The sequence below is a fragment of the Rhinoderma darwinii genome, chromosome 6 (assembly GCF_050947455.1).
Source record: "Rhinoderma darwinii isolate aRhiDar2 chromosome 6, aRhiDar2.hap1, whole genome shotgun sequence".
NCBI classification, from domain to species: domain Eukaryota; kingdom Metazoa; phylum Chordata; class Amphibia; order Anura; family Rhinodermatidae; genus Rhinoderma; species Rhinoderma darwinii.
In genome coordinates this window covers 68,213,495-68,234,363 of record NC_134692.1, presented here as the reverse complement: position 1 = coordinate 68,234,363, position 20,869 = coordinate 68,213,495, and the positions used below count along the sequence as shown (strand labels likewise).

Sequence of the window (20,869 nt, the reverse complement as noted above, 5' to 3'; positions counted from 1 at the left end):
TGCTTTAAAAAAGGGCGACGTCAAGGGGGAGCCTGTGGCTCCTCTGGTCATGGGGGTAACGCCAGTGAGGCTCACAAAGATGGCTCCCTTTCTAAATAGATACCCCGATTGGAAAGGAGCGCTGCAGATTAGTTCTGGTTTCAGTTCGGGTTTTATTATTCTGCCGCTGCCTCACGCGGTCCCTTTTACGCAGCGCAACTTTCGGTCTGCCTATCAGCATGCAGGGGTGGTGTCGGAAAAACTTCAAAAGGAGGTGGGGCTAGGTATAATGGCGGGCCCTTTCACATCAGTTCCGGTGCTGGATTTAGTAGTGTCGCCCCTGGGTGTGGTTCCAAAACGGGAACTGAACAAGTTCCGTCTTATACACCACTTGTCGTTTCCCAAAGGTGTGTCGGTTAATGATGGTATAGATCCAGAATTGTGTTAAGTCGTTTATACGTCGTTTGATGCTGCGGTAGCACTGGTGCGCGGTTAGGGGAAAGGGGCTTTGATGGCAAAGACTGACATCGAGGCAGCTTTTCGTTTACTGCCAGGGCATCCGGACAGCCAGCGGCTGTTGGGGTGTTACTGGAACGGGAGATATTTTGTTGATCGTTGCCTGCATATGGGCTGTTCTCTGTCGTGTGCATATTTCAAAGTTTTTAGTTCATTTTTGGAGTGGGCTGTTAGAAGTCTCGCTGGGGTGAATTAGGTTATACACTCGATGACTTTTTGTGCGTCGGTCCGGCGGGTTCTGGAGTATGCGCGAACTTGCTGGAGACGGTTACATGGGTGACACGGGAGTTTGGTGCCCCATTGGCGGCTGAAAAGACGGAGGGTCCTACGATGTCCATTATTTGGGGATTTCAATAGACTAAGTGGCGATGGAGTGTAGATTATCTGAGGATAAGCTGGTTGCTTTGCGTTCTGAAGTTGACAGAGCTTGTCATCTTAGGAAAATCACGTTACGTGCGTTACAGTCGCTGTTGGGGAAGTAAAATTTTGCCTGCCGCATCATGCCGATGGGTAGGGTGTTTTGCCGTTGGCTGGCAGCCACGACGGCGGGGGTTAGGGAGCCACATCATTTTATTCAATTAGTCGCTGATCACAGGGAGTTCTTGCGAGTGTGGCTTCATTTCCTGGCTAGATATAATGGTCGCTCGTTATGGATGTCTCGGGCTATGGATAGTTTTGATCTGGAGTTATTCACTGATGCATCAAGTGCAGTGGGTTTCGGAGCGTTTTGTAAAGGTCAATGGTGCGCGGCCGGCTAAATGGGGGAGAAGGGTTTTACGCGCAACTTGGCCCTGCTCAAACTATTTCCCATCGTGGTAGCAGCTACCATTTAGGGGGACAGGTTCCGGGACAAGAAAGTTTGCTTCCATTGGGATAATCTGGGGGTAGTAATGGCGATAAACGTGTTGGCGTCGTCTCCCCCGGTAGTTCGCTTGTTACGGCAGTTGGTGCTCACGTGCCTGCAATTGAATGCGTGGGTGGTAGCGGTGCATGTCCGAGGGGTGGAGAATTGTATCGCTGATGCGCTTTCTCACTCGCAGTGGGATCGGTTTCGTCAGCTGGTGCCGGACGCGGAATTGACTGGGGTGGACTGTCCCAGTCATCTTTGGGAGCTGGTGTCCGGTCTGCAGGTGCCTTGATCGAGCGATCGCTAGCCAGATCGACGTGGGCAGCGTATTCCGCCGGATGGCGTCAATAGGAGGAGTAGATTAGGTCCCTGGGGGATGTGGTGTCTGACAATGACAGAATACTTGTGTTGTTGTTTTGGTTGTGGGATGCCTTTTCTGCTGGTTGCACAGTTGCCAAGGTCAATCGCTTTGTGGCGGCTATTGCTTTAGGTTTTAAGCTCCGGGGGTTGGTGGACGTCACAAAGCATTTCTTGGTGAGCCAAGGATTACGGGGACTGAGAAAGGGTGTGCTTGTGAGGATTCAGAGGAGTCTAGTGTCATTCCAACTGCTGTGTGATATGGATGAGGTGGTGTGGCAGGTGTTTAGATCACCATATGAGAGCAAGCTGTTTAGTTTGTCCTTCTCGCTGGCTTTCTTTGGGGCTTTTCGGGTGGGGGAATTGGTGTCGCCTAGTTCTGCAAAACCGGGGGGTTTGAGACAGGATGATGTGGATGTGTATGAGGATAGGGTGGAAATAGTTATCCGTCGTTCAAAGACTGATTAAATGGGTAGGGGGAGGAGGTTAGTGTTGTTCGCATTGCCGGGGAATGCAGTAGGTCCAGTTTTCTGCCTCAGGGAGCTTTTAGCGGGAGCGGGTCTCTCGGATTCCCCGTTAATTAGGCATTCAGACGGTACTTTTTTGTCTCGTATTCAGTTTGCTGCAGTGTTTAGAAAATGCCTGGTGGCGTGTCATGTGTGGGCGGAACAGTACTCGTCTCATTCATTTCGGATCAGGGCGGCGACAGAAGCGGTGAGGTGGGGTTTAGACGATGCACGGGTGCAGCGTATAGGATGCTGGGAATCAGCGCGTTTCCGCTCGTATGTTCGCCCACATATACTGTGATATGTGTATTTCTGCATTAATGCTCTGGGTGTGTGCATTTCCGCCTGATATGTCGTTGTGAGCGTGTGTGAGTGGTGCGAGTGTGTTTTCCTTTGTCTTGCAGGCCCTAACCCTTGCTTGGTATGGATTATGGGGCATTCGTATGTGTACTGGGGTGCCATACGGGCGGACGTACGGCCAGACGGTAGATAGCTCCGGATTCCGGGGGACACTGCGATATTGCGATGGATGGGTTTCCGTGGCATGACCTGGAGCAGGGTGTGTTGCCGGAGTTTAACACCTTTGTACTTTTGGACAGGGTACCGGAGGTGCTGGTCCTACATGTTGGGGGAAATGATTTGGGCTTACGCCCTTTCCGGGAATTGGTGAGAGATGTGAAACATGACCTGTTGTGCTTGTGGTCATCCCATCCCAAGCTGGTGATTGTGTGGTCAGAAATGGTCCCGAGGAAGAGTTGGCGGTTGTCTCGCTCTGTGGCTAGGGTCAACAAGGCTCGCATTAAAGGCAACAGGGCTATATCAGGTTTTATTGCACGGAGTGGGGGGGGGGGGGTTGTTATTTTTCCTTAAGTGACGGTACATCAAGTGCAAAACATATCATAAAATTCATTTCCAACACATTATCTCACAAGTAAAGTCTTGGGTGACATTACACATCCACTTTGCTGCTACTTGAAATGCTGCGGAATTTCCGCACAGAATTATGTTGCGGAAATTCTGCAGCATTTACGCTACATGGGAACCCGGCCTTACAATACAGATTAATGTGATTATTATTAAATTGATTATAATATCCACTTGGGAACGCCTAAGTACATATTCCCATTAAATTGATTTCTAACACTGTAAATGACATAGGCATAAATATTTCATAAACGATACTCGCTTACTGAAATTCCATTTCAACAATCATATAAATCTTATTTCTATTTGGTCAACAAGTGGATTATAATTTTTAAATTGACTATAAGAGACTTTTAAGAAAGTAATGACCCGCTCAGTTAAATCCGAAAATGGCTTCTTACTACTTTTAAATGAGATATAGAAATAAAGTCAAGCATACTTGATTACAAATATAATAACTTTAATTAAACTACACTTTTTGCCCAAAAATCAATTTAATGCTTCATTTAGACATGATAGTACATAGGGAGCAGCTGCCGGTTTTAGCATTACCAATATTGCTAAAAGATATAACATGTATTAAAATATTTAGCTTAGTAACAAAAATTGGGTGTCTAAGAAAAACTCCAAAGTGGGGAGCTGAATAACATAATTTCTTAGGGCTCGTCCACACGCTGCGGAATTGCTGCGTATTTTTCAGTCCGGAATTGCGGACGGAAAATACACAGCAGAATACAGTAGCAGCCGAGTGGGTGAAATTTCCATGCAGAATTTCCGTGCAGAATTTGACCTGTGGTGCGTAAATTTTGAACCGCAGCATGTCAATTCCTGCTGCGGAAAGTGGACTGAAATGCTGCGTTTTTCAGAGGAGATGTCACCATCTCTCAACTGTGAAAAAAATGGACCAAAATACGCACCATTTTCTGCAGTAAAAAAACACAGGAAATGGTGCATTTTTGCTGCAGCGGAATGTTTGCTATTTTCAACGGAGTTGCTGCAGCAATTCAGTTGTGTGTGGACAAGCCTTTAAGCAATGTTCACACATCCCGATGTGTTGCAGATTTTTGTGCAGATTTTGATGCAGATTTTTGAGCCAAACCAGAACTGGTTTTGAAAGTAATGAGAAACATAAGGGAAGAACGTATAATTCTCCTTCCTCTTGGATCCACTTCTGGTATGCACTCAAAAATCTGCAACAAAATCTGCAACAAATCGCGATGTGTGAAGAAAGCCATGAGGATGCTTCCTAGTTAAGGTATTGATCCCTTTAGGACGCACTCAGTTTTGACCTTAAGGGCACGTTCAGACTTAGCGGAATTTTTCCGCTGCAAATGTTGGTGCAGATTTGGGGCAATAACGCAACGAATCTGCACCAACATTTGCATGTTTGACAGGTAATTCAGACGTTGCAGATATCACAGCGGACTTGCCACAGATTCCAGTTGTTGCATTGCAAAGGCTGAAATGCGCAGTGAAATTGCGCTTCTTCTCCGCAACATCACGAGCATGCTGCGGAGGGGAAATTCTGTGCGGAAATTCGGTGCAGAATTTTCCCTCTGCAGCATGCTCATGGAGTTGCGGAGAAGAAGCTGAATTTCACTGCAGATTTCAACCTTTGTAATGCAAAAACTGAAATCTGTAGCAAGTCCGGTGTGATATCTGCAACGTCTGAATTACCTGTCAAATATGCAAACGTTGGTGCAGATTCGTTGCGTAATTGCCCCAAATCTGCACAAACATTTGCAGCGGAAAAATTCTGCCACGTCTGAACGTGCCCTAAGGATGTCGACATAGTAGTTTGAGATCTTATAATTTGCAGGACGAGGTGTCGTTTTTAATGGAACCATTTGGGGTGCATGTAATGTATTGTATAACTTTTATTATTATTTTTTTCTGAGAGGAATTTAAAAAAATGAGCAATTCCACCACTGATTTTTTGGGGTTTTGTTTTTACGGTGCTCGCCATCGCCATAAATGACATGCTATTCTGCGGGTCAGTACGATAATGGTAATACCAAACTTATATAAGTTAATACCAAACTTATGACTACTTTTGCACAAAAAAATACAAAAAATTATTATTTTGGTTTATCCAGATTCATAGATCCATAACAGCAATTCTGGCATTGATTTTTTTTACAGCTATTGGCCGCAACATCACAATATACCTGTATTGCAATGTATTATGCCTGTCAGTTTTACATTGACAAGCAGCCTATAAGGGCCCAATAGGCTCTCATACATGGCAGACCGAGCGGCCATTGTAAGGCTGGATTCACACGAGCATGTTCGGTCCGTAAAGGACAGAACCTATTTCGGCCGCAAGTCCCGTACCGAACACACTGCAGGTAGCCGGGCTCCTAGCATCATACTTATGTACAACGCTAGGAGTCCCTGCCTCTCCGTGGAACTACTGTCCCGTACTGAAAACATGATTACAGTATGGGAGAGTGGACAACCGGCAGGGCTTCATAGGAGACTGTCAGGGCACGTTCACACATGGCAGAATTGCTGTGGAAATCCGCAGCAGACAGTCTGTCCATTGGTTTCCACACCTTTTTAGTTATCTTCGTGTAGATGTTGCGGACAACTCCGCTGCGGACCATAGGTGGAAGTGAGAAATTTGGTGTCCGCAGCATACACTGGCTGTTGCGGACTTGATGCGTACTTGTGGCGTAATTTCTCCATTGACTTCAATGGAGTTGCAAAATTACGCAATGAAATCCACAGATGTTATGTGTGTTGCGTTGCGGATTGCTTTCGCGAACAAGATATTTCATCATTCTAGCTGGACCTATGTGTTTCCAGGTCTATAGCCAGACTGAGATGGAATGTTTTAAAAGAGAACAGGATGTACTCTTCACCTGAACCCGCAACTACTAATCCGCAGCATTTTACTTCACATTTTAGGCAAAGGTGCAATGGAATCTGCAACGCAGATTATGTGCGGCATGAATGCGGATAGTGTCTGCAGAATTCCGCCACGTCTGAACATGCCCTCAGAATCACGATATACTGCAATACATTAGTATTGCAGTATATCGTGCAAGCGATCTAACGATCGCTGGTTAAAGTCCCTAGGGGCACAAGTAAAAAACAGTAAAATAAAGTTTTTTTAACAAATAAAAAAAAATTTAAAATTAAAAGCTCAAAAAAATAACTTTGCCCATTTTCCCGCAAGCACAATGTAAAAAAATTAAAAAGCTATTAGAACTGGTAACGAAAAAGCAAGCCCTCATATAGCAATATTGATGGAAAAATACAAAAGTTATGGATTTTGGAAGGTGGGGAGGAAAATACAAAAGTGAAAATCCGAAAAATGGCTGCGGAGGGCTTAAAGGAGGGATTGCTGGGATGGTTTTGTATCCATGTTTGGTGTATTTTCTACATTTAGAATTCCTTTAAAGGGGTTGTCCGAGATTTTTTTTTTTTTAATACATTTAAAACCACATTGCACATATTTACAATTGTATAATATACTTACCCGTGCAATCTTGCTTCTGTTCTCTGCTCTGGCTGCCTTTTCCTTCTGATCACATGAGCTCTGACGTCACGTTTTCAGCCTCCTCCACTGTCGTGTCGTATCCCGATCACATGGTCTCGAACCAGAGAGACCTCGGATGGTATACGACACGTCACTTGTCACGTGGTGTATATCGACTTGTTCTGCTTCACAGCCCGTAAAGCACATGCGCTGTCAATGCTGTTCTCGCGGTTCCTGCTGTTCTCGAGATAACAGCAGGGGCCGCACATGCACGTTACAACAGAACAAGCCGATATACACCACGTCACAAGTGACGTGTCGTATACCCGGCAAAGAATTCAAGATCAACAAAGCAGGAGAGCCAAAGCAGAGAGTGACGTCGCCAGTCAAGTTCCCGTCGGCAGGATCTGGAAACGGGGTCACTTTGGAAAACGTTAGTATATTACAAATGTATTTACATTTATAACTTACATGCATTAAAGGGGTTTTTAAAAATATGATGGTATCTCGGACAACCCCTTTAACCCCTTAGCGCACCAAGACGCACCGGTACGTCCTGCATTGAAGTGCTTTAAGCCACAGGGACGTACCGGTGCGTCCTGGCTAAAAACTGTCACCCTGTCAAAGGACAAGGTGACAGAACTGTGCCGTCAACTGTTTATGACAGTTGATCGGCACAGTAAGACGGCAGGGGACCATTCACAGCGGTCTCCTGCCGGCGATCGCTGTGATTGGTCAGTCAAAGCAGACTGACCAATCACAGCTCTATGACGTGTGTATGTGATGACGCTGGCTCAGAAGCTGAGCCAGCGTTATCACCGCCGGGAATCAGCTGTCCGACGCCCGTCTGCAATGGCCAGGACCAGAGCTAGGCTCCGATCCGGCCGATTAACCCCTTCGATGCATCGATAAACGTGATCGATGCATCGAAGTGGCTTGTAGCCTGTCGGCAACCACGATGGTTGCCACGGGCGCGGGTGTCAGCTGTTTGTCACAGCTGACATCGTGCCCTAACGGCCAGGACCGGAGCAAGGCTCCGATTCGGCCGATTAACCCCTTAGATGCAGCTATCGCTGCATCTAAGTGATTAGATCGTACCCTATGGTTGCTAATAACCATCGGCACCCGCGAGTGTTCCGATGGTTGCTATGGCAACCATAGCCTAACAATCGCTTCCTAGTACGGAAGCCTATTAGGCCCCGCCGGGAGGCTTGCTGTCAGTGAATAGCTGACAGCTCTAATACACTGCACTATGTAGGTACTGCAGTGTATTAGTGTATTAGAATAGCGATCAGGGCTTCATGCCTTCAAGTTCCCTAGTGGGACACAAAAAAAAGTTAAAACAAGTTAATTAAAATGTTGTAAAAAAGTAAAAAACACTATAAGTCTTTTATTATAGGAAAAAACAAAAAACATAAAAAAGTACACATATGTGGTATCCCCGCATCCGTAACAACCCAAACTATAAAAATATCACGCTATTTTACTCGTACGGTGAAAACAGTAAAAAAATTAAATAAAAAACTATTCCAGAATCGCTGTTTGTTAGTCACGACCCCTTGCAAAACAGAATAAAAAAAGGGATCTAAAAGTTGCATGTACCCCAAAATTATACCATTAAAAAACGCAGCCCGTCCGGCAAAAAACAAGCTCTCCCACCGCTTTTTTGACGGAATAATAAAAAAGTTATGACTCTCAGAAAATGGTGACACAAAAAATAAATTATTTGAAACAAAAGTGATTTTATCGTGCAGACGCTGCAAAACATAAGAAAAACTATATATATATGGTATCGCCGTAATCGTACCGACCCGCAGAATAACGTAAAATTGTCATTCATAGTGCATGGCGAACGCCGTAAAAAAAATAATAATAAAAAACATCAGAATTGCAGGTTTTTGGTCGCCTTGCTTGCCAAAAAAATGAAATACAAAGTGATCAAAAAATCGCATGCACCCCAAAATGGTGCCAATGAAATCTACAGATTGTCCCGCAACAAATAAGCCCTCACCCAGCTCCGGGGGAGAAAAAATAAAGAAGAATATGGCGATGCAAAATGTGCAAAGTGTCCAAAAGCGGATAAGATCGGGCGCCATTTATCAGTGTGACACCTGCCACATATCTGCGGATTATTATTTCTTTACCGCATTATTATACCCTCTTATTACACCCCTGATGTTCTCCGCACAGATTACATATTCCCCCACATCATAAACTGAAAAACCAGCAAAACCCCAAACAGAACAACTAGCGAGCAAAATCCACGCTCCAAAAGCCAAATGGCGCTCCCTCCCTTCTGAGCCCTGCAGCGTGCCCAAGCAGCAGTGTGCGTCCACATATATGGCATCACCATACCCGTGAGAACCCGCTTAACAGTTTGAGGTATTTGTCTTCAGTGGCAAAAACTGGGCACAAAATATTGTGCACTAAAATGGCACATACCTGTGGAAATTTGCAATTTTCACTTTGCACCATCCACTGAGCATTCATTTCTAATAGAAAAAAAAAAAACCTGTGTGGTCAAAATGCTCACTACACCCGTTAATAAAATGCCTTCAGGGGTGCAGTTTCCAAAATGGGGGTCACTACTTGGGGGTTTGTTTTACTATTTGACCCCAGAGCCCTGCCGTTGTGGGCTAATGCTGCGAAAATCACCAAAATAGGCCTCACATGCTCCTTTCACTCCTAAGCCCTGTCATATGTCCAGGCAAATGATAAATGCCTTGAGGGGTGTAATTTACAAAATAGTGTCACTTCTCATGGTTTTACACTCTACTCTGGTACCTAAGAGCGCTCTGCAAATGCGACATGGCGCCCCTACACCAGTCCAGCAAAATCTGTGCTCTAAAAGCCACATGGCACTCCTTCCATTTTGAACTCTGCCATGTGCCCAAACAGCAGTTTAGGGCCACACATGGGGTATTGCCGTACTCGGGAGAAATTGGGTAACAAATTAGGTGTTGTTTTTTCTCCAATTACCCCTTGTGGGGAAAAAAAATTTGGTGCAAAACGACATCTTTTTGGGAAAAAAATTTTTTTTTCATTTTCACTGCCTGATTCTAATACAATCTATGTAACACCTGTGAGATCAAAATGCTCAGTACACCCCTAGATGATTACCCTGAAGGGTAAAGTTTAAAAAATGGAGTCACTTCTCAGGGGTTTCTACTGTACGGGTACCTCAGGGGCTCTGCAAATGCGACATGGCGCCCAAAAAACAATCAACCAAAATCTACATGCCAAGTAGCACTCCTACCATTCTGAGCCAAGCAGCAGTTTATAACCACATATAGGGTATTGCCGTACTCGGGAGAAATTGCTTTACAATTATTGGGGCGCTTTTTCTCCTTTATTCCTTGTGAAAATGAAAACAATTCAACATTTTAGTGGAAAGAATGTAGATTTTCATTTTCACTGCATAATCCCAATAATTCAGCAAAAAAACTGTGGGGTCAAAATGCTCACTATAACGCTACATAAATTCCACCAGGGGTATAGTTTCCCAAATGGGGTAACTTTTGCCGGGTTTGCACTATTTTGGCCCCTCAGTGGCTTTGCAAATGTGACATGGGGCCGCAAACCATTCCAGCAAAACTTGAGCTCCAAAAGTCAAATGGCGCTCCATCCTTTCTAACTTCCGCCATGTGTCTAAACAGCAGTTTATTACATATGGGGTATTGCTGTGCTCAGAAGAGTTTGCTTTACAAATATTGGGGTGTTTTTTCTCCTCTATCTGTTGTAAAAATGAAAAAATCTGAGCTAAAACGACATTTTATTAGAAAAAATTTAGATTTTCAATTTCACGGCATAATTTCCATAGATTCAGCAAAAACCGTGTAGGGTCAAAATGTTAACTATACCCCTAGAAAAATTCCTTGAGGGGTGTAGTTTCCAAAATGGGGTCACTTTTGGGGAGTTTCCACTTTTATGGTCCCTCCAGGGCTTTGCAAACACGACATGGCACCGAAAACCATTCCAGCAAAATCTGCGCTCCAAAATCCAAATGGCCCTCGTTCCTTTCTGAGCCCTGCCGTGGGTCCAAACAGCAGTTTATTACCACATATGGGGTATTGCCGTAATCGGGAGACATTGCTTTACAAATGTTGGGGTGCTTTTTCTCCTTTATTCCTTGTAAAAATGAAAACATCGTATGTTTTTTCAGAAAGAAAGTAGATTTTCATTTTCACAGACAAGTTCCAATAAATTTAGCAAAAAACCTGTGGGCTAAAAATGCTAACTATACCCCTAGAAAAATTCCTTGAGGGGTGTAGTTTCCAAGATGGGGTCACTTTTGGGGTGTTTCCACTGTTTTGGCACCACAAGACCTCTTCAAACCTGACATGGTGCCTAAAATATATTCTAATAAAATAGAGGCCCCAAAATCCACTAGGTGCTCCTTTGCTTCTGAGGCCGGTATTTCAGTCCATTACCGCACTCGGACCACATGTGGGATATTTCTAAAAATTGCAGAATCTGGGCAATAAATATTGAGTTGCATTTCTCTGGTAAAATCTTCTGTGTTACAGACAAAACTGTATTACAAATGAATTTCGTAAAAAAAAATTGAAATTTGTACATTTCACCTCTACTTTGCTTTATTTCTTGTGAAATGCCTAAAGGGTTCAAGTAATTTCTGAATGCTGTTTTGAATTCTTTGAGGTGTGTAGTTTTTTAAATGGGGTGTTTTATAGGGGGTTTCTAATATATAAGGCCCTCAAAGCCACTTCAGAACTGAACTGGTCCCTGAAAAAATAGCCTTTTGAAATTTTCTTGAAAATGTGAGAAATTGCAGCTAAAGTTCTAAGCCTTGTAACGTCCTAGAAAAATAAAAGCACGTTCAAAAAACGATGCAAACATAAAGTAGACATATAGGAAATGTTAACTAGTAACTATTTTGTGCGGTATTACTATCTGTTTTACAAGCAGATACATTACAATTTAGAAAAATGCAGATTTTTGCAAATTTTCTCTAACATTTTTTCAGTATCATAAAGTACAACATGTCACGAGAAAACAATCTCAGAATCGCTTGGATAGGCAAAAGCATTCTGGAGTTATTACCACATAAAGTAACACATATCAGATGTGCAAAAATTGGCTGTGTCCACAAGGCCAAAATAGGCTTAGACCTTAAGGGGTTAAGGAAATTGCTATAGAACATATTCTTTATTGTTTATTTACATATTTTCATGAACTTAGATGTGTTCATTATTAGCTGGATCCTATGTGTCTGAGACCAGCGTTCAGTCGAAGTTGTATTTTAAAAAGTAAAAAAAAAATTCAATGAAAGTCAATTTAAGGGCATGCTCACACGTGGCGGATTTCCTCCGCAACTGTCCGCATCAATGCCGCACAGAATCTGTGTTGCAGATTCTGCGGCGGATCTGCCCAAAATGTGCAGTAAATTGATGCGGACTAGCTGCTGCGGACTGCGGTAAAAGTGCTTCCCTTCTCTCTATCAGTGCAGGATAGAGAGAAGGGCCAGCACTTTCCCTAGTGAAAGTAAACGAATTTCATACTTACCGGCCGTTGTCTTGGTGACGCGTCCCTCTTTCGGCATCCAGCCCGACCTCCCTGGATGACGCGGCAGTCCATGTGACCGCTGCAGCCTGTGATTGGCTGCAGCCGTCACTTAGACTGAAACGTCATACTGGGAAGCCGGACTGGAGACAGAAGCAGGGAGTTCTCGGTAAGTATGAACTTCTATTTTTTTGACAGGTTGCTGTATATTGGGATCGGTAGTCACTGTCCAGGGTGCAGAAACAGTTACTGCCGATCGCTTAACTCTTTCAACACCCTGGACAGTGACTATTTACTGACGTCTCCTAGCAACGCTCCCGTAATTACGGGAGCCCCATTGACTTCCTCAGTCTGGCTGTAGACCTAGAAATACATAGGTCCAGCCAGAATGAAGAAATGTCATGTCAAAAAAGCAAGACGCATCCGCACCACACATAACATGTGCAGGACAGCTGCAGACTTCAAGAGCAATTCCGCCACGTGTGGCTTTGCCCTAAAAGTTGCTTTAATTTACCTAAAACATTGTTTTATATACAAAAAAATAAAAAAATGGGTTCAAAGGTTTACATAGCCTTCTAACTTTTTATTTATGCAAAAGTTCCAGATCAATGTGACAAAATTTGAATATGTTAATGTAAGTGGACTCATATATTTATGTTTATTGGGATGCTTGCACCTAATTACCGATAAGGGCATGTTCAGATGTGGCTGACAATTTCCATTGCAGAGTTTGCCACAAAATCCTAATACGTGAGGGTGCATCCAGACGTGGCGGGTCTCGCAGAAAATTTTCTGCTTCTCCGCAACAGACTGTGCATTTTATGGATCTGCAGCATACTCTGCTTTCAGTGAGGATTTTTTACGCTATATATACAGTAGATGGGATTTGGAAAACCCCTTCCACTTATAATGTACTGTTAATTGCTGTGGATTTGCACTCCAGATTCTGTAGTGCAAATACGCCACAAGTGAACATGCCCTTTAAAAAATGGTTTACGCATCAGGACAGTCCCCTTGTTAGGTAGCTCCGCTGATGGGGAGCTGATCATCATGTGACTCCTGGATTAGGTGCATTCTCTGCAATGGTATTAAGTTCACCAAAGTAGCCACTCTTAACAATGCTCTGGCTAAACCTGAGGACAACCAATATAAGTAAAGATAAACATGCTAAGTGCTTGTGGGTCGACCTTATACCATGTACGTATATATGAGTAGAAGCTTCCTGCAATTTAGAAAAAAAATATGGAAAATGTATGTGCTTATACTGCAATGTTTAGTATGACCGTAGTTGAAAGCTTTTGGACTAGTCCAACGAAGCTATGATTTTTTTTATTGGTCTTCATAGGAGCTGTATACATAAAATGGTAGGTATTACTTCATTTTTTATTTTATATGCATTTGAGCAATACAAAAATTATATTCAAAGGTTTACAAACCCTTTAATTAAAAAAATAAATAAAGAAAAAATAAAGACCAAAAGCTGGGAGATAAGATTGGACTCTATTTTGTCCTCTCTATTCCACGTTTCTATTGTTTTTTTTTTATATACAAGTCTTGTGCCTGCTTCAATGTCAGTCTTCTACCTGCTTCAATACCAATATTCTGCCTGCTTCAAAAGTCACGCTATGGCTATGGCTATGTCCAGTTTTTAGAAACCTATTTTCAGTTATCCCTCACTGTTATAGGACCTGAACCTGTAATACCTGCCCTTGATCATTTATTATCTGCTAAATAATTAATATTATGTTGTTGACCAAGACCAGTCTTTTTCCCCTATTTATGTTGGCATTCCTGCCATTCTACAAAATTTTTAACTCGAGAATTATATGGGATTCGTACTTCACATGCAGTCAATCACAACTATATGACATGATGCAGATGACAATGAAAAGGTATTTACAGTATAATAGAGACAAAAATTTCTATGCTTTTATATGCATATAATAACTTTCCATCTCCATTATAGACTGTGATATACATTATCAGAAAAGTATTGGAGAAATTCGATGAAACCTTGGAGAAGTTGCAGGTTTTAACGCAGAATTAGAAATAATTATCGCTGATACAACATTCTACTTGTGCATGTAATTTAATTCTCTACAACTGCCGCAAATATTGAACAGAGACATCTGAATATTCATGTAGCATTTCCATGATAATGTAACTGTCTCTAAATATACTAATTTTAAATAGAAGGATTGATTACAATCATACAAAGCATTAATTTGCTATACTATGTAAGGACTTGTTCAGTAACATATTGTCATTCGGTTAATGTAATATTAGCCACGATAATTAGTATGATTTGGATCCGTCAGTTTCAAGAGAAAACACTTGACCTTTCTTGATCATAAGTAGAGGAATCTGCTATTTTAACTTATAAAACTGCTTACCTTTCTTCCTGCTAAATGCCCGATTCATGTTGCGTACTGAAAAATTCAGCCTGTGCTTCTTTTTTTCTAAAACTAAATGAAACAGATATATTAATGATGTGAAGCATACGTGTGAGCATGCCACATACATGCAGTTTTATTCATAAGGGCAGGTTCAGATGTGGCAGAATTTTTCCGCTGCAAATGTTGGTGCAGATTTGGGGCAATTACGCAACAAATCTGCACCAACATTTGAATATTTGACAGGTAATTCAGACGTTGCAGATATCACAGCAGACTTGCCACTGATTTCAGTTTTTGCATTGCAAAGGCTGAAATCTGCAGTGAAATTCCGCTTCTTCTCCGCAACATCACGAGCATGCTGCGGAGGGGAAATTCTGTACATGTACCCCAAATGGTTCCATTAAAAACGGCACCTCGTCCTGCAAATTATAAGATCTCAAATTACTATGTCGACATCCTTAGGGCACGTTCAGACGTGGCAGAATTTTTCCGCTGCAAATGTTTGTGCAGATTTGGGGCAATTACGCAACGAATCTGCACCAACGTTTGCATATTTGACAGGTAATTCAGACGTTGCAGATATCACACCGGACTTGCCACAGATTTCAGTTTTTGCATTGCAAAGGCTGAAATCTGCAGTGAAATTCCGCTTCTTCTCCGCAATGTAATGAGCATGCTGCGGAGGGAAAATTCTGCACCGCAGCCTAATTTCCGCACAGTTATTTTCTGTAAAGTCTGAACTAACTTACCTAAAAATGTATAAAAATAAATGAAAAAAACGGCTGCTGCAGAATTCCACTGCGGACTGTCCGAAGTGGAATTCAACAGCAATTCAACCACATGTGAATGTGCCCTAACTCTAGAATTAAAAATTATGCTTTATTTTATTCCTTTTTACTATGAGTCTAGGGCTACTAAGTGACACCACCAAGTGCTTCCCTATGGAAAAATGGCACAAGCAAAATTTTACAATGGTTGCAAGGTCACTTGTGATTTTACCGCAATTCTCAATCAAAGTCGTGTAGCCCTGGCCCTATATATAATTCTAGTCAGACACTTGTATTAGGCATAAAATGTACATAAAATAAACATATTTTGGTTATTATTACAAACACTTTTCCTTAAATGGGTATTCCCAACTTAAACTATGGACTATCCACGGGACTTCTCTGGGACTCGCACATACCTCCAGACCAGGAGACAGAATAGAGAGGTGGCCTCACATGTGCACGTTTCTATTCATTCCTATGGGAGTTACCGAAACAGTTGAGCAAGCGGCCTCACAAGGCGGGATAAGGGGGGAAACCGGTGTGGGTACCAGTGCTGGGACCCGCATCTATCATACATTTATGGCATATACTGTTGATATGTCATAAATGTTTAGGTTGAGAATACCCCTTTAATGCATTGCAGAGGGGTACACTTCATCATAGTGTCATCATAGGGTCTCACTTAAAGAGGCTCTGTCACCAGATTTTGCAACCCCTATCTGCTATTGCAGCAGATAGGCGCTGCAATGTAGATTACAGTAACGTTTTTATTTTTAAAAAACGAGCATTTTTGGCCAAGTTATGACCATTTTCGTATTTATGCAAATGAGGCTTGCAAAAGTACAACTGGGCGTGTTGAAAAGTAAAAGTACAACTGGGCGTGTATTATGTGCGTACATCGGGGCGTGTTTACTACTTTTAATAGCTGGGCGTTCTGAAGAGAAGTATCATCCACTTCTCTTCAGAACGCCCAGCATCTGGCAGTGCAGATCTGTGACGTCACTCACAGGTCCTGCATCGTGTCGGCACCAGAGGCTACAGATGATTCTGCAGCAGCATCGGCGTTTGCAGGTAAGTCGATGTAGCTACTTACCTGCAAACGCTGATGCTGCTGCAGAATCAACTGTAGCCTCTGGTGCCGACACGATGCAGGACCTGTGAGTGACGTCACAGATCTGCACTGCCAGAAGCTGGGCGTTCTGAAGAGAAGTGGATGATACTTCTCATCAGAATGCCCAGCTAGTAAAAGTAGTAAAAACGCCCCGATGTACGCACATAATACACGCCCAGTTGTACTTTTACTTTTCAACACGCCCAGTTGTACTTTTGCAAGCCTCATTTGCATAAATACGAAAATGGTCATAACTTGGCCAAAAATGCTTGTTTTTTAAAAATAAAAACGTTACTGTAATCTACATTGCAGCGCCTATCTGCTGCAATAGCAGATAGGGGTTGCAAAATCTGGTGACAGAGCCTCTTTAAGCAGGGATGTATTTGTGAGCACAGTGATGGGGTCCGAGCAGCAACTAGGAATCTAAATACATTACTTGGAATATAGGATATAATGCAACTCAAGGTAAGTAAAGGAAACTATTCAGTTACTCATGGTTCTATGTAGGTTTTATCTACATGTAAACTGTAATGTAATGTTCAAAAGTAGATATTTAATTTTAGACGCAAACTGGATGCAGTAACTCCTTTGTGGTATAGTGTTATGCTGTTTGATATCATGATATATCTTTATGAAAGTCAGAATTGAACAACATTATAAAATTATAAAATCTTGTCTCCTGCAGCCATAAAATTAGGTAGTTTCCTGAATGAAGATATTTACAGCTCGCCTAAACAAAAAAATAAATTCAACTTCTGTAAGCTCAAAAGCTTACTCAAATGCCAACTGCAGGCAGCCAAAATATTATAATTTAAAGAGGATATGCCACCTGTAAAGATATTTTTTTTCCCACAATCTTTAGTATAAATTAAGCACAGAGAAAAAAGGAAAAAACACAGAAAAAAACCAAAATATAATAATCACATCAAATTATTGCTCCCCAAATAAACCCAAGCTAGGCACAACATTATATTTCAGAGTTCCTAACCATGGACTCCAGATGTCTATAAATGTATCCATATTATTTAATGAGTCAAAGTACAATATCTCAATTTGATCGATTACACTTAAACGAGATAACCATTGCAAATTTACTGGTATCCTATGAGAGATCCAGAACGGCAAAACGGCCTTCCTAGCTGAAAGCAATGACCTGTCTATATCCATAACCAGCCCCATATTTGCCACTAGGCACTGGGTGTGCACTGCCTAGGGCATCCAGCACATAAATAAACGTCATCACACCATCTGACATCATTCAATTGGAGCAGGCTCGATCAGAAAAGACCATGCTTGCCTCAACAGCAAACATAAATGGTGATCCCGGCCCGACGCTAGTAACTCCTAGCGCGGGGATTCCTTTGTATCTAAAGGAGTCCAGCACTAGGTTCATAGTGGCACACACACACGAGATTAGCCAAAAGTCTGGCGCATCACGGGTGATGCTGCGCCACTTACAAGGCTCAGTAAACTAAGCAGTGACAGCTCTAAGCTGTCATTGGTTAGTTTACATTTTGTGATGGCCGCTTACCTAAGGTTATTGGCCTACTTTTAAAAGTAGTCCAATGAACTGAGGTAATCTGGGCCACGTGATGAAAACTAACCAATAACTGCTTAGTTAAAGGGATTATCCGAGGACAAAAAAATTGCTTTGGATTTATATTTTATCGTGAAAAGAAGTCACTTACTAATATACTTTCATTTTTAATTATGTACTGAATCGTTCAGTTCAAACACAGTCAATTGGCGCCAGAAGTCCTGTCGTTTCCCTAATACTGATGACGCACCGACACGGCCCCATGAGGATTGAGGGCTTTCTTCCTGTGCTGTTCGTGTCGGTGTGTTATCAAGTGCATGACCGCAAGTGGCTGGCACATTGCATATCGCTGGAGTCCCGGACAGACCATCATTTGGCATTCTGCCTGGGTCTCCCGCACTACTCCTGAGGTCACTGTCCATATATGGTATGAAATACCAGTTAACTGGTATGAAATACCAGTCAAGACTGGTATTTCATACGTAAGGTTGAAACCATTCCATCCTGGAAGTAAACTGAACTTTGGTCCATTAAATATGTCTCTTGAAGACATATTATAAAGGTGAAAAATATTAAGGATATTTAAGATGGCAAATCGCTTATCCTGTTATCATTTGTCCCTCTCACATTCCATGAAACAATTCTAGTTTGCATAATTTATAAAAATAAATAAATACATATATATATATATATATATATAATCAAAAAAAGACAATACTTGCCAGGCCTTCCCACCCACTATATACCACTACGCCAAACACTGTCCCCTACCATCTCTCTAAATTAAAGCATAGAGAGCCACTGGTGTGACCATGGCTCCTAATATACTAAGTGATCAGGGCCACAATGGCTGTCAATTCAATTAGAAGCCGCTAAGGGAAGTAATACTGAGCTTTGCTGTATAAATCAAAGCGTATTAAATCTGATGCACTTGCAGTCTTTTTAGAACTCCGTTGAAGCTAGCTCGTCTCTTTTGTGTGTCTTTAGAAAATTCAGGGTAAATAGATTTCTTTTCAATATTCTAAATGATATTTTCCAGTTTCCTTTCAGATTTTTTGAATATTATCTCTGTCCTGAAAGGAAAGAAAAACACTAGGGAGGCAATTTAACAACAGCTTTACATTACATTTGTGGTGTTAAAAAAGTTTCAAAGTATAGCACATGTCATATTTGCTCAAAGATTTGCAACTTTTTACCATTTTGAGCTTCTACCACCACTTTCAAAAGCAGAAGCTCCCACTTAGCGGGAAAAGCGCGTTCTCCCACGGACCGAAAGATTTACTTTAAACTTATGCTAGAAATTAGCGCAAATTATAGAGCAAATCTACCCCAGCTCATAGCAGGCGTAGATTTGCATTTCCAGAGCACAGACAAGCAAAGATAGGCCAAATTTATTAGGAGTAATGCACGTCTTCATAAATGTAGTGCATCTTACTCCAACCTAGTTTGGTTTTACACTGAACAACGCAATTCTAAGTAAATCTCCCCCTTGATCTCCAAGCCACAGTTAACTCAGGACTTACTAGTGGGACAACATATATATCGTAGTTAGAATTGTATTACAGAGTGGCCACTATACTACTACAATGGCAGTAACTTAGTTCTGTGCCATTTCCTGATGGGTGAAGCACAAGTGGAGGGGCTTGTACTTAGGGGGACCTGCACTGCAGAGCACATCGTACAGGCTTTCTTTCATCTGGGATTGCTCTTTTCTGTACTCAGAAGTAAGATTTTCATAATAAAAAAATGAAAGACTTGCAATTTTCACGCCCCAAGTTTCTGAAATGTGTTCTTTCAAGGTAACAGGGACATTGCTGTTCTCCTTTGTTACATTGAGTGAATATGAAGTGATAAAAAAGCAGCACATTATAAATCCGTAGTTAAATACTCAACTGCTGGTTTTGTTAGCATTCTGAAGTCTCTGATATTTCTGTTCTCATTCCATGAATAGAGTTCTCATTTAGCTTAACATTTAGCATTCAGCATACTGTACTTCAACACAGCAAATCACCAATCTGAAAAACATGACCCAATTCTCTGTTTATCAGTGGATTCTGTTTATTCAAGTATCACAAGCCTCGTATCTAAACACGCTGACATACTCATTTAAAAGTGAATAAATATTTCCGTTCAGTTAAAAAAAATATATATATCAAAAACTGTGGTGTCTAAACCTAATAAGCAAATCCTTCTCTTTACATGGAACTACTATTTTCCAGATTCTCGGTGGAAAATGATGTTGGCATGCTGCCATGTTATTGGTGTAGAAATCCAGATCACTGAAACATGTGATTCCCTAACAACAAGTATGGGTTAATGGGAGACAAAAATACACTGCTCGGACCTCTGAAGGCGACATTTCTAGAAACTTCATTTACAAACACGTTACAAACACAATTCCTTTCAAATGCCTAAAAGAAAACGAGACAAAACAGAGACTACTTACTTAGCAGACAAAAGGACAGGAATCTGAGACGGGAAGTGTTGCTGCGAGTCTTAATGGTTTACAGATGCTTGCTAGACTCTGAGCACAGCATTTTATTGGTAGAGACTTCTAAAGTATTTAGTAACATTAGAAGTCATATTTATTCATTTACTATAGTCCAGGGTAAGGCAGTATTTACCTACACTTTATATAACAAACCTAAATATTTCTATATTGTACATTTACAGATTTTAATACATCTTGCAAAAACAACGACCGCAGTACAGAAAAGTGTAATACAATCTAAAATTTTATTTTTACAAAAAGTTAATTGTTGTGATGACACAATTAATAATCTATCTATCTATCTATCTATCTATCTATCTATCTATCTATCTATCTATCTATCTATCTATCTATCATCTATCTATCACCTATCTATCTATCTATCTATCTATCTATCTATCTATCTATCTATCTATCTATCTATCTATCTA

At 41.6% G+C, this 20,869-nt stretch overlaps 1 protein-coding gene across 4 annotated transcripts in view; it reads right to left on the bottom strand.

The window, feature by feature from the left end:
* Nucleotides 1–20,869, bottom strand: part of GULP1 (GULP PTB domain containing engulfment adaptor 1) — a 590,342-nt gene that overhangs the window by 224,020 nt on the left and 345,453 nt on the right. The window contains exons 1-3 of one of the 4 annotated variants that reach the window (XM_075829912.1): nucleotides 20,394–20,437; nucleotides 19,841–19,962; nucleotides 14,527–14,598 (exon numbers count right to left, since the gene is read on the bottom strand). The exons of 1 other annotated variant lie outside the window; for it this stretch is intronic. In XM_075829912.1, coding sequence (XP_075686027.1) covers nucleotides 14,527–14,554 — 28 coding nt within the window. In that variant the 5' untranslated portion in view covers nucleotides 14,555–14,598; nucleotides 19,841–19,962; nucleotides 20,394–20,437. Of the gene's footprint in view, nucleotides 1–14,526; nucleotides 14,599–19,840; nucleotides 19,963–20,393; nucleotides 20,438–20,869 lie in introns of those variants that run through there. 2 more of the 4 variants (XM_075829911.1, XM_075829910.1) reach the window with 2 other exon arrangements.